This window comes from Electrona antarctica (genome assembly GCF_951216825.1).
Source record: "Electrona antarctica genome assembly, chromosome: 1".
NCBI lineage: Eukaryota > Metazoa > Chordata > Actinopteri > Myctophiformes > Myctophidae > Electrona > Electrona antarctica.
This window is the reverse complement of record NC_136806.1, coordinates 59,030,724-59,045,173: the sequence shown is the minus strand read 5'-3', so window position 1 is coordinate 59,045,173 and position 14,450 is coordinate 59,030,724. Positions and strand designations below refer to the sequence as shown.

General features: G+C 41.3%; 1 protein-coding gene across 4 annotated transcripts in view; it reads right to left on the bottom strand.

Annotated features, from left to right (window-relative positions):
- Positions 1–14,450, bottom strand: part of xpnpep2 (X-prolyl aminopeptidase (aminopeptidase P) 2, membrane-bound) — a 178,314-nt gene continuing 163,864 nt past the window's right edge. For 3 of the 4 annotated variants that reach the window (XM_079521369.1, XM_079521370.1, XM_079521372.1), the window contains 15 exons: positions 14,260–14,403; positions 13,426–13,527; positions 12,681–12,762; positions 11,874–12,072; positions 11,109–11,198; positions 9,796–9,905; positions 8,443–8,520; positions 7,246–7,317; positions 6,597–6,657; positions 5,393–5,462; positions 4,806–4,910; positions 3,793–3,852; positions 3,182–3,258; positions 2,690–2,779; positions 1–262 (listed from right to left, as the gene is read on the bottom strand). In XM_079521369.1, the coding sequence (XP_079377495.1) occupies positions 56–262; positions 2,690–2,779; positions 3,182–3,258; positions 3,793–3,852; positions 4,806–4,910; positions 5,393–5,462; positions 6,597–6,657; positions 7,246–7,317; positions 8,443–8,520; positions 9,796–9,905; positions 11,109–11,198; positions 11,874–12,072; positions 12,681–12,762; positions 13,426–13,527; positions 14,260–14,403 (1,547 nt within the window). In that variant the 3' untranslated portion in view covers positions 1–55. The remainder of the gene's footprint in view (positions 263–2,689; positions 2,780–3,181; positions 3,259–3,792; positions 3,853–4,805; positions 4,911–5,392; positions 5,463–6,596; positions 6,658–7,245; positions 7,318–8,442; positions 8,521–9,795; positions 9,906–11,108; positions 11,199–11,873; positions 12,073–12,680; positions 12,763–13,425; positions 13,528–14,259; positions 14,404–14,450) is intronic. The other variant, XM_079521371.1, reaches the window with a different exon arrangement.

Below are 14,450 nucleotides of genomic sequence, written 5' to 3'. Positions count from 1 at the left end.
TAAAGCATAACATAATGCTAACACCAAAAGGGGTTCCCTTCCCGCCCAAAACGGGCTAATGGAGGAGAGCAGTGACCATGACGGTGAGGATGAGAGAGGACGAGGAGAGGGCGGTGCAGGGCACTGCTCTAGAGCCAGCGGTCTGGACGAAGGGCTCCGTGTGCTTCTGCATCCATTGCCTCTCCTGGGCCAGACCCTGCCTCTCCAGCTCTGGCCCCATCACCTCACGGATGGTCTCATAGTAATTGTTCAACCATTGCACCTGGAAGTTGTTGGGAGACGACTAATACGTGAGAGTGAAACTCACACACACACACACACACACGTGCACTGTGGTGGGTGCGTGGTGCGCTTACACACAGAAATAGACACGTACACACGTGCATTAGCCATTTATACTATTTATAATACGCACGCACGCACGCACGCACGCACGCACGCACGCACGCACGTGTGTTTATGTATATGTATATATATATATATATATATATATATATATATATATATATATATATATAATTTATACTAATATACTACTACAGTATATTTATTTATACTACTTATACTACTAATATTTATAGCCATTAACTCTGAGAGTGTAAACATGTTAAATGTTTACTCTGCGACTGTACTCATGTAAAATGAACATCTGTTTTTGGAATGCAAATGACCCATTAGCTTGAACAATGGCCGTCTCCAGTCGGGAGGGAGGTGTGAACTTGACTGCTTGCGGGTGACGCCGGTCAATTTGGCGAAAAAGACCAGACCTACTAGGTATAAGTATGCCTAAAATCATATTTACAAATGTTTCAGATGGGAAAAAAAAACAGATGATTTGAATCGAACATTTAGAAAAAGTCATGCAAGGGGAAATTTCAAAATCGGTCAGAAACACCGCTTCGACGTGCTAGTGTTAACCTAGTTTCAAAAGGAGAGGGTTGCATAAAGCATGACAACATGATCTGTTATAAAATACAAATATTAAGGAGTTGCTTCTAATGCAAAAATATGTATTTAGGACATGGAGAACAACAAAACTCCGACCTGCCTTCTTCGGTTCTCTGAAATGGAACCACGATACAAAATGACTTGCAGTAAATTTCACATCACCTTTTTACTTTCTCAGAAGAATGTTTTGAGCTTAAGCTGCACTAGAGATAAGAATCTGAAAGATGATGTGCACAGGGGATTTTAAAAGGAAATGTAAACTTTTCCCCAAGAAACCTTTGTATTATTAAACGGGTCATGTCACACAATGGGAAATACCAGTGAACTCTGTTCTAAAATCTGATTATTTTAGCAAAAACAGTGCAAAAAACATGCAGAAAAACATATTATTTTAGGCTAGATGTGAATGCTAGGGGGTTGCTGCAACTGCAATCCAGTGTTGCCATGTCTGCTTATTATAAAGCGACTTTGGGCTTGTTTTTCTGTATAGTCTCTGGCTTTTTGGGCTCGTTTCTAAAGGGTAGTTGCTTATTTGGGCTAGTTTCCCAATGTTGTTTAAAACCCGGTAAGACCCAACGATGCTTCTCGGTAACATTTTTATTTTAATTAAAAATGTTCCTGTTCTTTTTCACCTAAACATCATCATTTATGTTCATTGTTTAGTCTTGCAATGCCATTGGTCATGATATTTGCATATAAATACCCCCCACAGAGGCACAAATTTACACAACTTCAAAATCTCTGGACATAGTGCAATTTGTAATCAAAATTGACCTATGACCTTTAATCTTTAACCCTGATAAAAGTAACTAAAATGCATGTAATACATATATTTGTGTGATCATTAGAATGTCTAGAACATGTATTATGTATTATTGTGAAAGATATCCACCGAATGTAAATGATTAATTTATTATTATTATTTTAAAGGTATATTCAGTGATTTCACTTAATTCAAATATCACTTATTTTTTCTTATTTTTTGGATAATCCTCCCTACTATAAAGTGTGCTGACCATATAAGGAGTTCCTCTCTGTCCCCAGTGAGCCCCTGGGGTCAAAAAACCCTAGTTTCAGTTTGGGCTTTGGGTGGCAAAGCCTTCATCCAATCAGGATGAGAGGGGCCTTCCACCAATCATGATCGAGTGGGGCGGGCCTTGGTGCACGTGCTGTTGGTCTGTTGTACTTCCCCGACTGTAGTGCGTGTGCATGTGCACATCTTGTTAACGGGGCGGACCAGGTTTTTTTCCAAATCACCAAAATCACTGAATGCTCCTTTAATACTTATTATAAATGTGCATAAGATTTTCATTAAACTTTATTTTTTTTATTTTTTTTAACATATTTTTTCCTAGTCCTAGTAGTACAAAGTAGTAGCAAGGTTGAAATCTCTTTTTTGCAAGTAGAAATATTATATATTTATATATATATTATATATAAATGTGCATAAGATTTTCATTAAACTTTATTTTTTTTAACATATTTTTTTTAACATAAGTCCTAGTAGCACAAAGTAGTAGCAAGGTTGAAATCTCTTTTTTGCAAGTAGAAATATATCCGGGTCTTACAGTAGTTCTCAAACATTGTCATGTCAAGGACCCCCAAATTAATATGTCCACCGACACCCCTCGTCTGAAAATATTTTGTGCCAGGCACCCTGTGTTGTTAAAATGTTTCAAAACATATTCAAAATACCTTTTTTGAAATAGAGTTTAAATACATTCGTCATTTCTTATCTTACCTGTCCATGGCTAAGGAGAGTGACGTCAACCAGCTTTCTGTCATATGGTACCAGCGACACAGTGTCAAAGGTCAGGTAGTTGTTGCCGTACTGAGGAGAGAACCACACGGGGCCAGAAATCATTCACATAGTCTTTGATTGAATAAGTCACTGCTTACAGTCACTGATAACCAATAAGGAGTCATGTTTATGCTTATTTTGTCAATCGATCCATTAAGCCTTAACCCATTCTGACCTGAGATCAGATTCTAAAAATGTCTTCTATATCCTGACAGTTTTCTGAAAGAGCTATGTTTCTATGTCAGTCGTTCTTCGATTTTTCAAAAATAGCAGACCTACAAGCTCGTAGCGCGCCACTCGGTGGCGCGCTACGAGCTTGTAGATCTGCTATTTTTCAATAGCTAAAGCATAACATAATGCTAACACCAAAAGGGGTTCCCGCCCCAAAATGGGTCAAGGCATCCATCCTCTCTTATAGCTCAACAACTGTACCTGTGTGGAGGCAGGTACAATCACGGCAACGTCTTCAATCCGAATGCCAAAATCATTGTCCTTGTAATATCCTGGTTCTGCAGAGAGAAAGGTGTTACAATAATGTCATTTTTCATGTCATATCTGAAACACATGAACTAAATGGAATCATGGAATGGGTGATGTGTTACGCTGTTATGCAGATGCAGAGGGGAATTTATTTAACAACTTGTATCCCTGGCAGCCCTATTTTGGGCAATACATTATAGGCAGAAAATAGTAAGCAAATGGTAAATGGTGCATTTATATAGCGCCTTTATCCAAGGCGCTTTACATAGATTGTGCATTACATTCATCGATTCACACACATTCATACACCACCAATGGCAGCGGAAACCATGCAAGGCACCAACCAGCACATCAGGAGCAATTAGGGGTTCAGTGTCTTGCTCAAGGACACTTCGACACTAACTCTGGGGGAGCCCACAGGGTTCGAACTGGCGACCTTGCGGTTACCATCCGGAAACTCTACCCCTGAGCCACCGCCGCCCCAATACATTGACATTATTGTGAGCTTGTAGATAGCCTATTTTTGAATAACTGAAGCTTAAGTGGTTAATGTAGTGAATTACCTATAGAGGTGAACATGCCTTCTCTGAAAGGAATGTTGTTGCTCTGAAAGCCAACTGGCCCTGCAAGGGAACATCCCAGAGAGACAGTATTAGAGGATTTACACAACTATTAAACAGTGTGTTAAATACTTTCGTTTCTTGGTTGTTGTTTTTTTGTCTTTGTCTTTTGTCTGCCCACTCTTTCTTCTTTTTCTCCTTCTGAAATGTACACTCTGAAGCGATATTGCCCTTTGCCCCTGTTAAGTGTTGACTTGATGCCATATGTAGTCCTGAAGAAAGCAAGGATGTTACAGAGACACTGGAGATGGAGTCACTTGGAGGGGGGAGGGAGGGAAGAGGGGTGAATTTTTTTTCTCCTGGGAACTGCACTTGTGTCCTATGTATACATAGAAATGCTGTTATTGTACTGCTTTTTCCAAATAAAATAAATATTATAAAAAAATAAAGAAATCTACTGTACGATGTATCACATTTATTTCACAGCCAACTAGCGTGACATAGCTGTATAGCTGTGCTGTTCCTACAGGCTACAGGTATGGATTATAAAGGACTGGCTGTGATGGTTTCACCGTTTCATCTATGTTTATTCAGTAACCTCACCACCAATTATAAATAATAATCATAAGCTAATAAGGCCTTTTTGTTTTGAGATTTCATATTTACAAACAAGGATATGGCTTGAGGATGACAAAAATGATGGCCTGACAAAATGAAAAGTGTAATATTGTTAGGCTATAAACGTGCGCGCTGACCTGTGAACAGCACAAAATTGCATGCGACATTATACTATATTCCACAGGTATCAAAAGGCTTGACAGACAGACAGACAGACAGACAGACAGACAGACAGACAGACAGACAGACAGACAGACAGACAGACAGACAGACAGACAGACAGACAGACACACACAAACAAAAATATTTGGAGATAAAAAAGGTTTCTGTCCGACAATAACGATATAGAATAATGTTAATTTAATAATAATTAACCAGTTGGAAAAAATAGAACGTACACTCGTGAACCCCAAAGTAATTTCCAACACCGTGCCCGGTGCCATGGCCGTAGTTCAACCCCACCTCCCATAGTGCACGGCGACCCAGCATCTCCATGTTGGACCCTGTTCAATGATGGAAGAGAGAGACGTGTGAGTCCACACTGTGTATAAATAGAGTCCTCTAGTGGTTAAATGTGGAAAACATCATTAGATTTAAAGAACAATAAAAAAAAAACTCTGGTAGAGGTTTGTAAAGTATTGTAAAAAATAAATAATAAAATAAAAATACAAATAAAATGGTTTGTGTTTTTGGAAAGAAAAGCAATGTGTTTGTTATTGCACGTGTTAGAAATGACAAAAGTGCCTCGATCCTCCTCATTTATCATTGTAAAAAGATGAAACTCTGAGACTGTCAACTATTACATCTCAACAAGATTTGGAGTTACACCAGAAGGTAACTACGTACACAACCCAAACCTCTACTAAAGTTTAATTAAAGGGAGTGTTAGGGTGTTAGGGCCCTAGCCTGGAAAGATAAATCTGCCAGAGTTTAAAAAAAGAATAGCTATTTGTCTGGCCAAGCCAGGCTATTATTGCTCACCCACCTCTGGTCCCAGAGGGAAAGATGGTTCGAGATATCTCAATATTTCCCATGAGCACACGAGTGAAGGCCTCCTGTCAAACATTGCACATGATCGACGATGAGGAAATTGCATACAAACACACAATTTAAAATCCCAAATCAATTGAGTCATATGATACTTATCCAAATCTAGACAAATCACAATCCACTAAGGGGGCTGTGTCCATAGAAAGCATTTGTTTGAGCTCCCAGCACTTAAAAACCCACTTTCCTGGGGGTTTTATGTGGGTAATATGTGTTTTTAGATATTTTAGTATAAGTGTCCATGATGTCATGGACACTGGGCTCACTTACTTCCTGGACTACATCAAGGACTGTCTAAAGAGGACGAGACGCGAAGACCGTACGGGCGACGCCATGTTGCTCCATGGTGCTCCATGGAAGGAAAGAAACATGCGCAATGGGCTATATGCAGCCAACACTTCCGCGTTCAGCTTCCTTGGTCTCAACTGCGCATGTTTCTTTCCTTCCATGGAGCACCATGGAGCAACATGGCGTCGCCCGTACGGTCTTCGCGTCTCGTCCTCTTTAGACAGTCCTTGGACTACATACAGTATATTGTCTCAGTAAGACAGTCCTCCCCCTATCCACAAGGAGTGCACCAAAGCATTATGGGAATTGTAGTCCAGTTAGGAAGTGAGCCCAGAATTAATACAATTAAGTAAAAATTCAAATCAAAAAGTATTTTGAAATACTAAAATATCTAAAAACACATTTTGTTACCCACATTAAAACCCCCCAGGAAAGTGTTTCTTGTCTCCCAAACATCATTAAAATAAATAATCTGTTTGCAAAAGGGGTGAAGTGGCCCTTTAAGAATGCAGAATTGCAGAATGTCACTGTTTTCGACTGAACAATCATAGTTGAGGAAGACAATGTAAACATCATCCCCTTCCCATCTATGCCGAAGGTCAACAAACAAACTCAATGCGCTTTGGAAGCGCTCTTCAACTTCAAATGTACTGTATTGTCACATCACAGGTTTACAGGTGTAAATAAGTGGGTGAATTTCTTTTTCGTATAGTTTTCAGGAAATGAAAAATAGAAAAATGGAAAACACCGTCTGTGCATTAATTTAAGGTCTATATCCAAAGCGCTGCTCTGCTGCTGAGCACTCAAGTGAAGTCAGAAAGTACCAAACATAAGTAAAATATGAAAAGCTGTACCCTTTGAAATGCTGTGGGAGTCCCCCAGTGAACTGTTCGAGTGATATCAGTGGTACCATCTCTGAGAGCACATGGACAGAAGGGATTAGTCAAATCGAGATAAATGTTAAACACTCAAAAATAGATGACTTACGAGCTTACAACTCGTCAAGATGGTAATGGGGGGGTAATAAGGAAATAACGTTTTGAAATTGCAAATTAATTTTCGCCTACCTGTATATACAATGACATGCCCAAACTAGGGATGCCAGGTTTTAGGTGGTTAACCCATTTAGGCCCGACGACGAAATTTAAAAACATGTCTTCTAAATCCTGACAATTTTCTGAAATGATTCTATATCAGTGGTGCTCAATATTTCATGTCAAGGACCCCAAAAATGTTATGTATTTGGCCTCCGACCCCTATCTGAAAATATGTTGTTCCAGGAACCCCTCGAAAATGTCGAATTTCCAAATTTGCGCCACATTTTCACGATTTTTCAAAAATAGCAGATCTACAAGCTCGTAGCGCGGCACTCGGTGCCGCGCTATGAGCTTGTAGATCTGCTATTTTTCAACAGCTAAAATATAACATAATGCTTAAAACACCAAAAGGGGTTCACGTCCAGAGTGGGTTAATTACTGAACTAGAAATAGTGCATTTACTCACAGGTACTGGCCACCGGAGTCCACCAGGTACATCTCCTCGACCGTCAACTTCCTGCTGCTTTCCTTCGTAGGGCTGAAATACACAAGTCATGACCAAAACACATCGATGATCTTCTTAAACTGTACTTTACTCGAAATGTCTCCGCCATTATTTAATTCTGAAATGATTCCCTTAATGCTTTTTCACACTGTACTTTATATTCTATAATCTATAGAAGTATACTGTACATGTCATGTTTTTATACTGTTGCCGATTTTATTTTAATATACAATAATAATAATAGATTGTATTTTTATAGCGCTTTTCCAAGTGCTCAAACCGCTTTAACGCCGAGCTACACCAGGCTTTTCAGCATGCGTTTGCGCGCACACGCGAGCCCCGCATACGTGCACTTAAAACAGGACTGGATCCATAAGTGTGTGTGCGCGTTTGTGCGTACTGTATATACGCGTAAACACACGCTGGTGTAGCTCGGCCGTTACAATGGTCCATTCATTCATACTTTGGGAGAGGGATTTTGGGAGAGGGATTGTGTGTGTACATGTAAAGCAATTAACCTTGTTTTGATCAATTCTTTATTAATAAAGCTTAAAGATGGAGTGCCACAATGTTTGTATTTTTCCAGTTTTTCACGTGTCTATGAGGTGACAGTACTTCATTAGACACCCTGGAGTCGTTTTTATGTGCAATGGTGTATTAACTTTGTATTTAGGGTTTCTTCCTGGAGGCTGAACCCTTGACAGTCAAACGGGCCAATGAAATAAACAGTAATATAGTGACATCACACTATCAGCCCCTCCCCTAACCCCTCCCCCTTTATCATACAGCTGTGGGTGCGGCTTCAGTTCAGGTGGATCACCACCCATCACCACCCACCAGGCAAACCAGGCATACTTAATTAACTGGTGGGCGTGTCCACATAAAAGCATGATTTTAACAAATACTGTACACTTTTTGGAAAAAGTTCTTCCTCCTTATATTATAATAATACCTGATGATCATGTTTTAGGGTGGAAAAAAATCGTGGAACTCCATCTTTAATATTATTATTACATAGTAATACAAATTGTGTGATATACATAGCAATATGATCCTCTATGATACTGGAGATCAACTTTGATGAATAAACATGGTGCCAGAATAAACACGAAGCTGTGAAAAGCTGAAGGAGGAACATTTTAAATGGACATGCAGTACCTGTAATGGGCCAGAGCAGCATTGGGTCCACTCGCAGAAATGGTGTCAAAGCTTGGGCCTCTGCTGTCCTTCTGTTTGCTACAAACAAACAAAGTTTATATAAGGGAGTGTACTTTTGTATGCATTCGATATGTATAGGCGGGGGCGGGGCCTACTCCGTTAGCCACTGATCATTATAGAGCGTCGCAGTCCCGCCCCCTTTCATGACGACGCCAGGCCCAGGAAATGAATCCCAATGCATTTTTCCCATAGACATTTCAAAAAGTATTTATTGAAAGACCTTTTAAGCGTCGTACGAAGCCAACTCGAGTCGTGACAAATCATGACAACAAACACAATATTTTGGACCAAACAAATAATTACAAAGAAGAAAAACAACAAAAAAAAGTGTTGTAACCAGGGGGGCAGTGAAGCCAATAGTGTCTGAAGCCAGTAGGAAATCCTGACTTCCTGAAAGTTCATATAATGGCCTGTTGTGGCGCTGTCATTGGGCCCAAAAAACCCCATAGCTCCATAGAGGTCCATGTATTTGGGCCCAACTTCACCTAGACTGTATTACCTTAATAAACATGGTCATGAATACTTTCTGCTTCAAGTCACTAGTTTAAAGTCTCATTTCTCATGTCATAATATTCTTTTTGGAAAATGATGGTCCCATTTATTTAAAAAATTACCATAAAGTCAAGTATGTTCTGAGGGGCGTGGCTACCTTTACAGTCTATGATCGGGATCCATCCCCCGCTCGAGTCAAAATAAAAACCAACGAAGAAGAAGGGGGGAAGTCCCACCTCGTTGTCTGGGCCAGCCAATGGCCAGCTGGGCCCAAACGGATCTAGAAAGATGGCGATTTACAATTCAAGGACTGACAGGCTTCATCTTACGTCCATATCAGACCCGGAGAACGCTTTGTCCATATTTTTGAGTGGTGTAAACCACTCCTACAACTGGCTTTGTTAGTGCAGAAAAAATTAGCATGGTTGCTATGTTCACCCTGTTCACCCGGGTGTGATTTCATTACGTCAGACATGATTTTTGAGTGGTGTAAACCACTCCTACAACTGGCTTTGTTAGTGCAGAAAAAATGAGCATGGTTGCCATGTTCACCCTGTTCACCTGGGTGTGATTTCATTACGTCAGACATGATTTCATTACGTCAGACAGGCTATATTACACCACTCAGTTCACACGGGTGTGATTTTTTTTACAGTCTATGGTTGTAAGTTGTAACCTGCCGTTTTTTTCTACTTTCTAATTCTTATATATATATATATATATATTTTTTTTGTCCTGCACCCGTCAACAAATTTTGAGATGTGCGTTTGGATGTTCTCTCTCTCACAGTACGCATCTCACCTGCGACGGTCATTAACATACTGCGCAGCAGTTAGCTCCGTTTCCTTGCCTTCAGGAACGGCCTTTTCCAACCACATCAGGAACTGGATGACTGCAACCGCATCCCTCACCTATAGTACAGGGCCACGGGGACACACATGCACGTCTCAGCTTCCATCAGCGTCACATCACTTACCGGTATATCGACATTAACCCATGTTGGGCGAGGAACCCCTTTTTGGTGTTAGCATCATGTTATGCTTTAGCTATTGAAAAATAGCAGATCTACAAGCTCATAGCGCGCCACCGAGTGGCGCGCTACGAGCTTGTAGGTCTGCTATTTTTAGAATCTGATCTCAGGTCAAAATGGGTTAAAGGGCCATGAAACCCTACAGGGTGATTTTGTCATTTGTTTTCCTGTACAGATTAAACTCTACAAAAACATGGCAGCCTAAGCAACACAGCTGCAGCTAATCTATCCAAATTCACAAAGACCTGTGTACTGTACTGTATGTCCCAGTGTCCATTGACAATTCAATCGGACCAACGCCTTCCGAGAACTGGAAAACCACAAATGCCCACAATCTGTCTGACCAACCCTGCGGAGGACTGAGATTTGACTTGGTCTTGCTTTAGGTCTTCAATATAGTAGCTATAGTTTATGCACTTACAACATAACTGCAACCTCCCTGACTCCTTTGTGACCTGCTGCATGCCCGCATACTAGCTGGGAGGGACTTCGACAAAAAAATATCAAGATTGTGCACTTTGTTCCATTGAAAAATCTCTTCTATCAGTTATTTAGGATTTCAACCATAATTCAACCATAATATTGGATTCATTGCAAACAGACCACTAGATTATGATTTATAATAATTATGTATAATACCTATAACACCATGCCAAAAATCTAAATGAATTCCCTCCCAACTATACTGCATCATCTCACATCTCCGCCACTTATTTTCCTGTCGCTCTAGTTAATTAACATAACATTTTAATAATATTGTATTTTACATTTTATAATGTGTATAAATATAAAAAGGCCAGCACAATTTAGCTGGACTCATAAAAGTCCCACAGTTTGGAGAGTGAGGAATGGACTGATGGCCGAGGGTTGCTGCTCTCAGACAGACTTAATGGGAGGCATTGGCGTCTAGTAGGAGAACTTTATGGCTTCATAAATAGTAATTGAAAGTGTTCTCAGAAAGGTTTATGCGTAATGTTATCTATGACTGTGTGCATGCGTGCATGCGTGCGTGCGTGCGTGCGTGCGTGCGTGCGTGCGTGCGTTCGTGCGTGCGTGCGTGTTTGTGTGCGTTTAGATATCATACATGAGCATCTTTCAACACACGCCGCTCGGTGTGGTCCTTTACTGCTTTGGTGGTCAGCACAGGAGAGTAGTCGCTGGTCATCAGCTTTTCCTGCACCACGAACAACAAAAAAACGAGTCAGAGATGTGCTTTTGGAACAGAAACGCCTGCTCAGTTGTCCCTTCAATGCATAAATCATCTCACATCATCGACGCTAGAAATATGTATCTCAGCTTTTTACCACAAGTACCGTACTGACACCATCCACATACAGAATTCTGATTCCATAATGTCGTGTTAATTAGAACTCTACAAAACGGGTAAAAAGTCTACTGTACAAACCTATTGTGTATATTTAATCCACATGTATATTTAATAAAGTTTAATTGAATATTCTAACCCCCAGACAAAAGGATATAAATATATTTTGTAATCTTAAATACGTCTTATTTAAAACCCATTTTGGGCGGGAACCCCTTTTGGTGTTTTAACTAAGCATTATGTTATGCTTTAGCTATTGAAAAATAGCAGATCTACAATCTCATAGCGCGCCACCGAGTGGCACGCTACGAGCTTGTAGGGCTGCTATTTTTGAAAAATCGTAACAATGCGGCACAGGTCTTTGAATATATATTCTTTCAGAAGACTTTTTTTTTCTCTCCGATGTCAGGTCTAAATGGGTTAATACCTCCTAAAGAAAACATGAGTAATGGTAGAGTAAACGGATGAATACATTCCACATTCTATAGTCAAATGTGTACCTCCAATCCCATCCACATCCATTACCTGTGGTATAAGCTCATAGAGCGCGTAGTTTGTGTACTCTGTGCCGACCCATACTTTCGCTCCACGGTCAGTCACGTACTCCGTGAGGGCGGTCCGCACGCCGTCGTAACCTTTCAACTGGACACACATGCTCTGGGTGCAGGATGCGTTCAGATAGACCTTCAACTCCTCCGTGACTCTCTCTGTGTGGGCAAACAGCCTGAGGAATGGACAGGGTAGATGGACATTTACAGGTGGAGATTTAGAAGGTGTCATAGGTTTGAAAGAAGCTCACTCTGGGCGGGAACCCCTTTTGGTGTTTTAACTAAGCATTATGTTATACTTTAGCTATTGAAAAATAGCAGATCTACAAGCTCATAGCGCGCCACCGAGTGGCGCGCTACGAGCTTGTAGGTCTGCTATTTTTTTTTAAATCGTGAAAATGCGGCACAAATCTTTGAATATATATTCTTTCAGAGCGAACTTTTTTATTTATTTCGACGTCAGGCCTAAATGGGTGTGGAGAAGAATGGGAGAAGAATGGGATTTTGTCGTCACCTTTTGAGGAGAAAAACTGAAAGATATACGTAAAATATAAGTAAAATGAACACCAAAAGATACACAGTTTAATTTGTACAGCATACACATCAGAAAATGTTTTACGCTTATACTGTTCCATACAACAGCGCCGCAAATAGCTGATCTTCAAGCTCCCAACGCGCACAGCATGAATCTGGCTTTAAACATAAATTGCATCATAAACCAAAACCATCTGAAATGCACTTGTCCACAGTTCACGTGACATTATTATTGCACAAAAGAACTTGCCAGATCTGATCCAGTGTCAGCAGAGTGTAGGCGTAGAAGAATGGGTTGTATGGGATGTCGTTGCCGCGCAGGTTAAACAGCCCTGTAATAAAACACAGACATCGTGTGCTGTCAGGAGCCGTCCATATACTCTCGTTCACGTGATTTATTACAGTGCATCCAACTCCTATAGTCCCTAATGCTGCATGCTTCCCACATATGGGCTCCACAGACCACAGGCAAAGTCTGTGTTCTTGTGAGGCATATATTAAGGTTTTTTTCTTTTCTTTTTGTCTGAGCGCGATTGACCCTTGTTGAACAGTTTATTGTGACAACAACGCACCAGAGTGATCAGAGTGCGGTGGCAACAGAGACAAACTCAACAGTGACAGAAAAATGTGCAATACTTGTATAGTTTTGGGTCACAAAGGTCATTTGAGACTCCTATGAGGCTCAGATGACCCAATGTTATTTCTCCATAGAGACAAAACCGTGACCCAGGGGATTAACGAGTGACGTCGGTACTAAATAACTATTAAAGAAAAAAGAAGAAACGATCCGGGCACTCAGGGTTAAAATGAGGAGGATAGCCTTTATCAAAGGAAAAAGGCAAGTGCCAACATGTTTCGACCTAACCGGTCTTCATCAGGGCATTCTTGCCCGGTTAGGTCGACCGGTGTTAGGTCGAAACATGTTGGCAGTTGCCTTATTAATTTAATAAATGCTATCCTTTTTATCATCATCAACTATTGTTTAGGGTTCTTACAGGCAGTCTCATCCAGGGCTGAGAGCAGAAGGGCTGTAGGCTTGTAAGGACTGTCCTTCATTTGAGTCCTGATATGGTCCACCTTCATCTGCCAGGTCCGCTCTGTGGGTACACAACACGCAGCCACAGACACAGACACAGCCGCAGACACAGACACAACACGCAGCCACAGACACAGACACAGCCAGAGAGAGAGACAGAGACAGAGACAGAGACAGAGACAGAGACAGAGACAGAGACAGAGACAGAGACAGAGACACACACACACACACACACACACACACACACACACACACACACACACACACACACACACACACACACACACACACACACACACACACACACACACACACACACACACACACACACACACACACACACACACAGACAGACAGACAGACAGACAGACAGACAGACAGACAGACACACACACACACCATTAACTTTATGGTCCTCTCCATTTACCTATAATAAATGCAGCTATGCTCCCTGACCATGACAAAAGGGTAAAGAGGCAGACATGAAGATAGAGAGACAATGTGCCTTCAGACATATTCACTATCTTGTTGCCTTTTCCAGTCCCTTGACGTTGTTACTTAATAATATGACAAACAGCCATAAAAGAAAACACGAATGCACCGTTTATGGCCGTGTTTTGTCACGGCCGCCTGCGCTCGGTACAGTCCGCAGGTATTTATCAGCACACCGATAAGGGCCACATCACTGGCAGACCGACACACGCGCACGCACACGCACACGCACGCACGCGCACACGCACACACACACACACACACGCACACACACACACACACACGGTACACACACACACACCTATGACACGGTCTGGTAGGCGGGTGAGGTTGTCAGGAGGGACGCGAGGTCTGTCCGTCCACACTGTATCCACCAGATTATCGGGGATGGACTTGAGGATGCGGTTTCCTGGTGCCAGGTCCATGCTGTAGCGCGCCTGCGTTTCTAAATGGAGGGGGGGGGAATTGCTGTAGATTACACACTGGGACAAA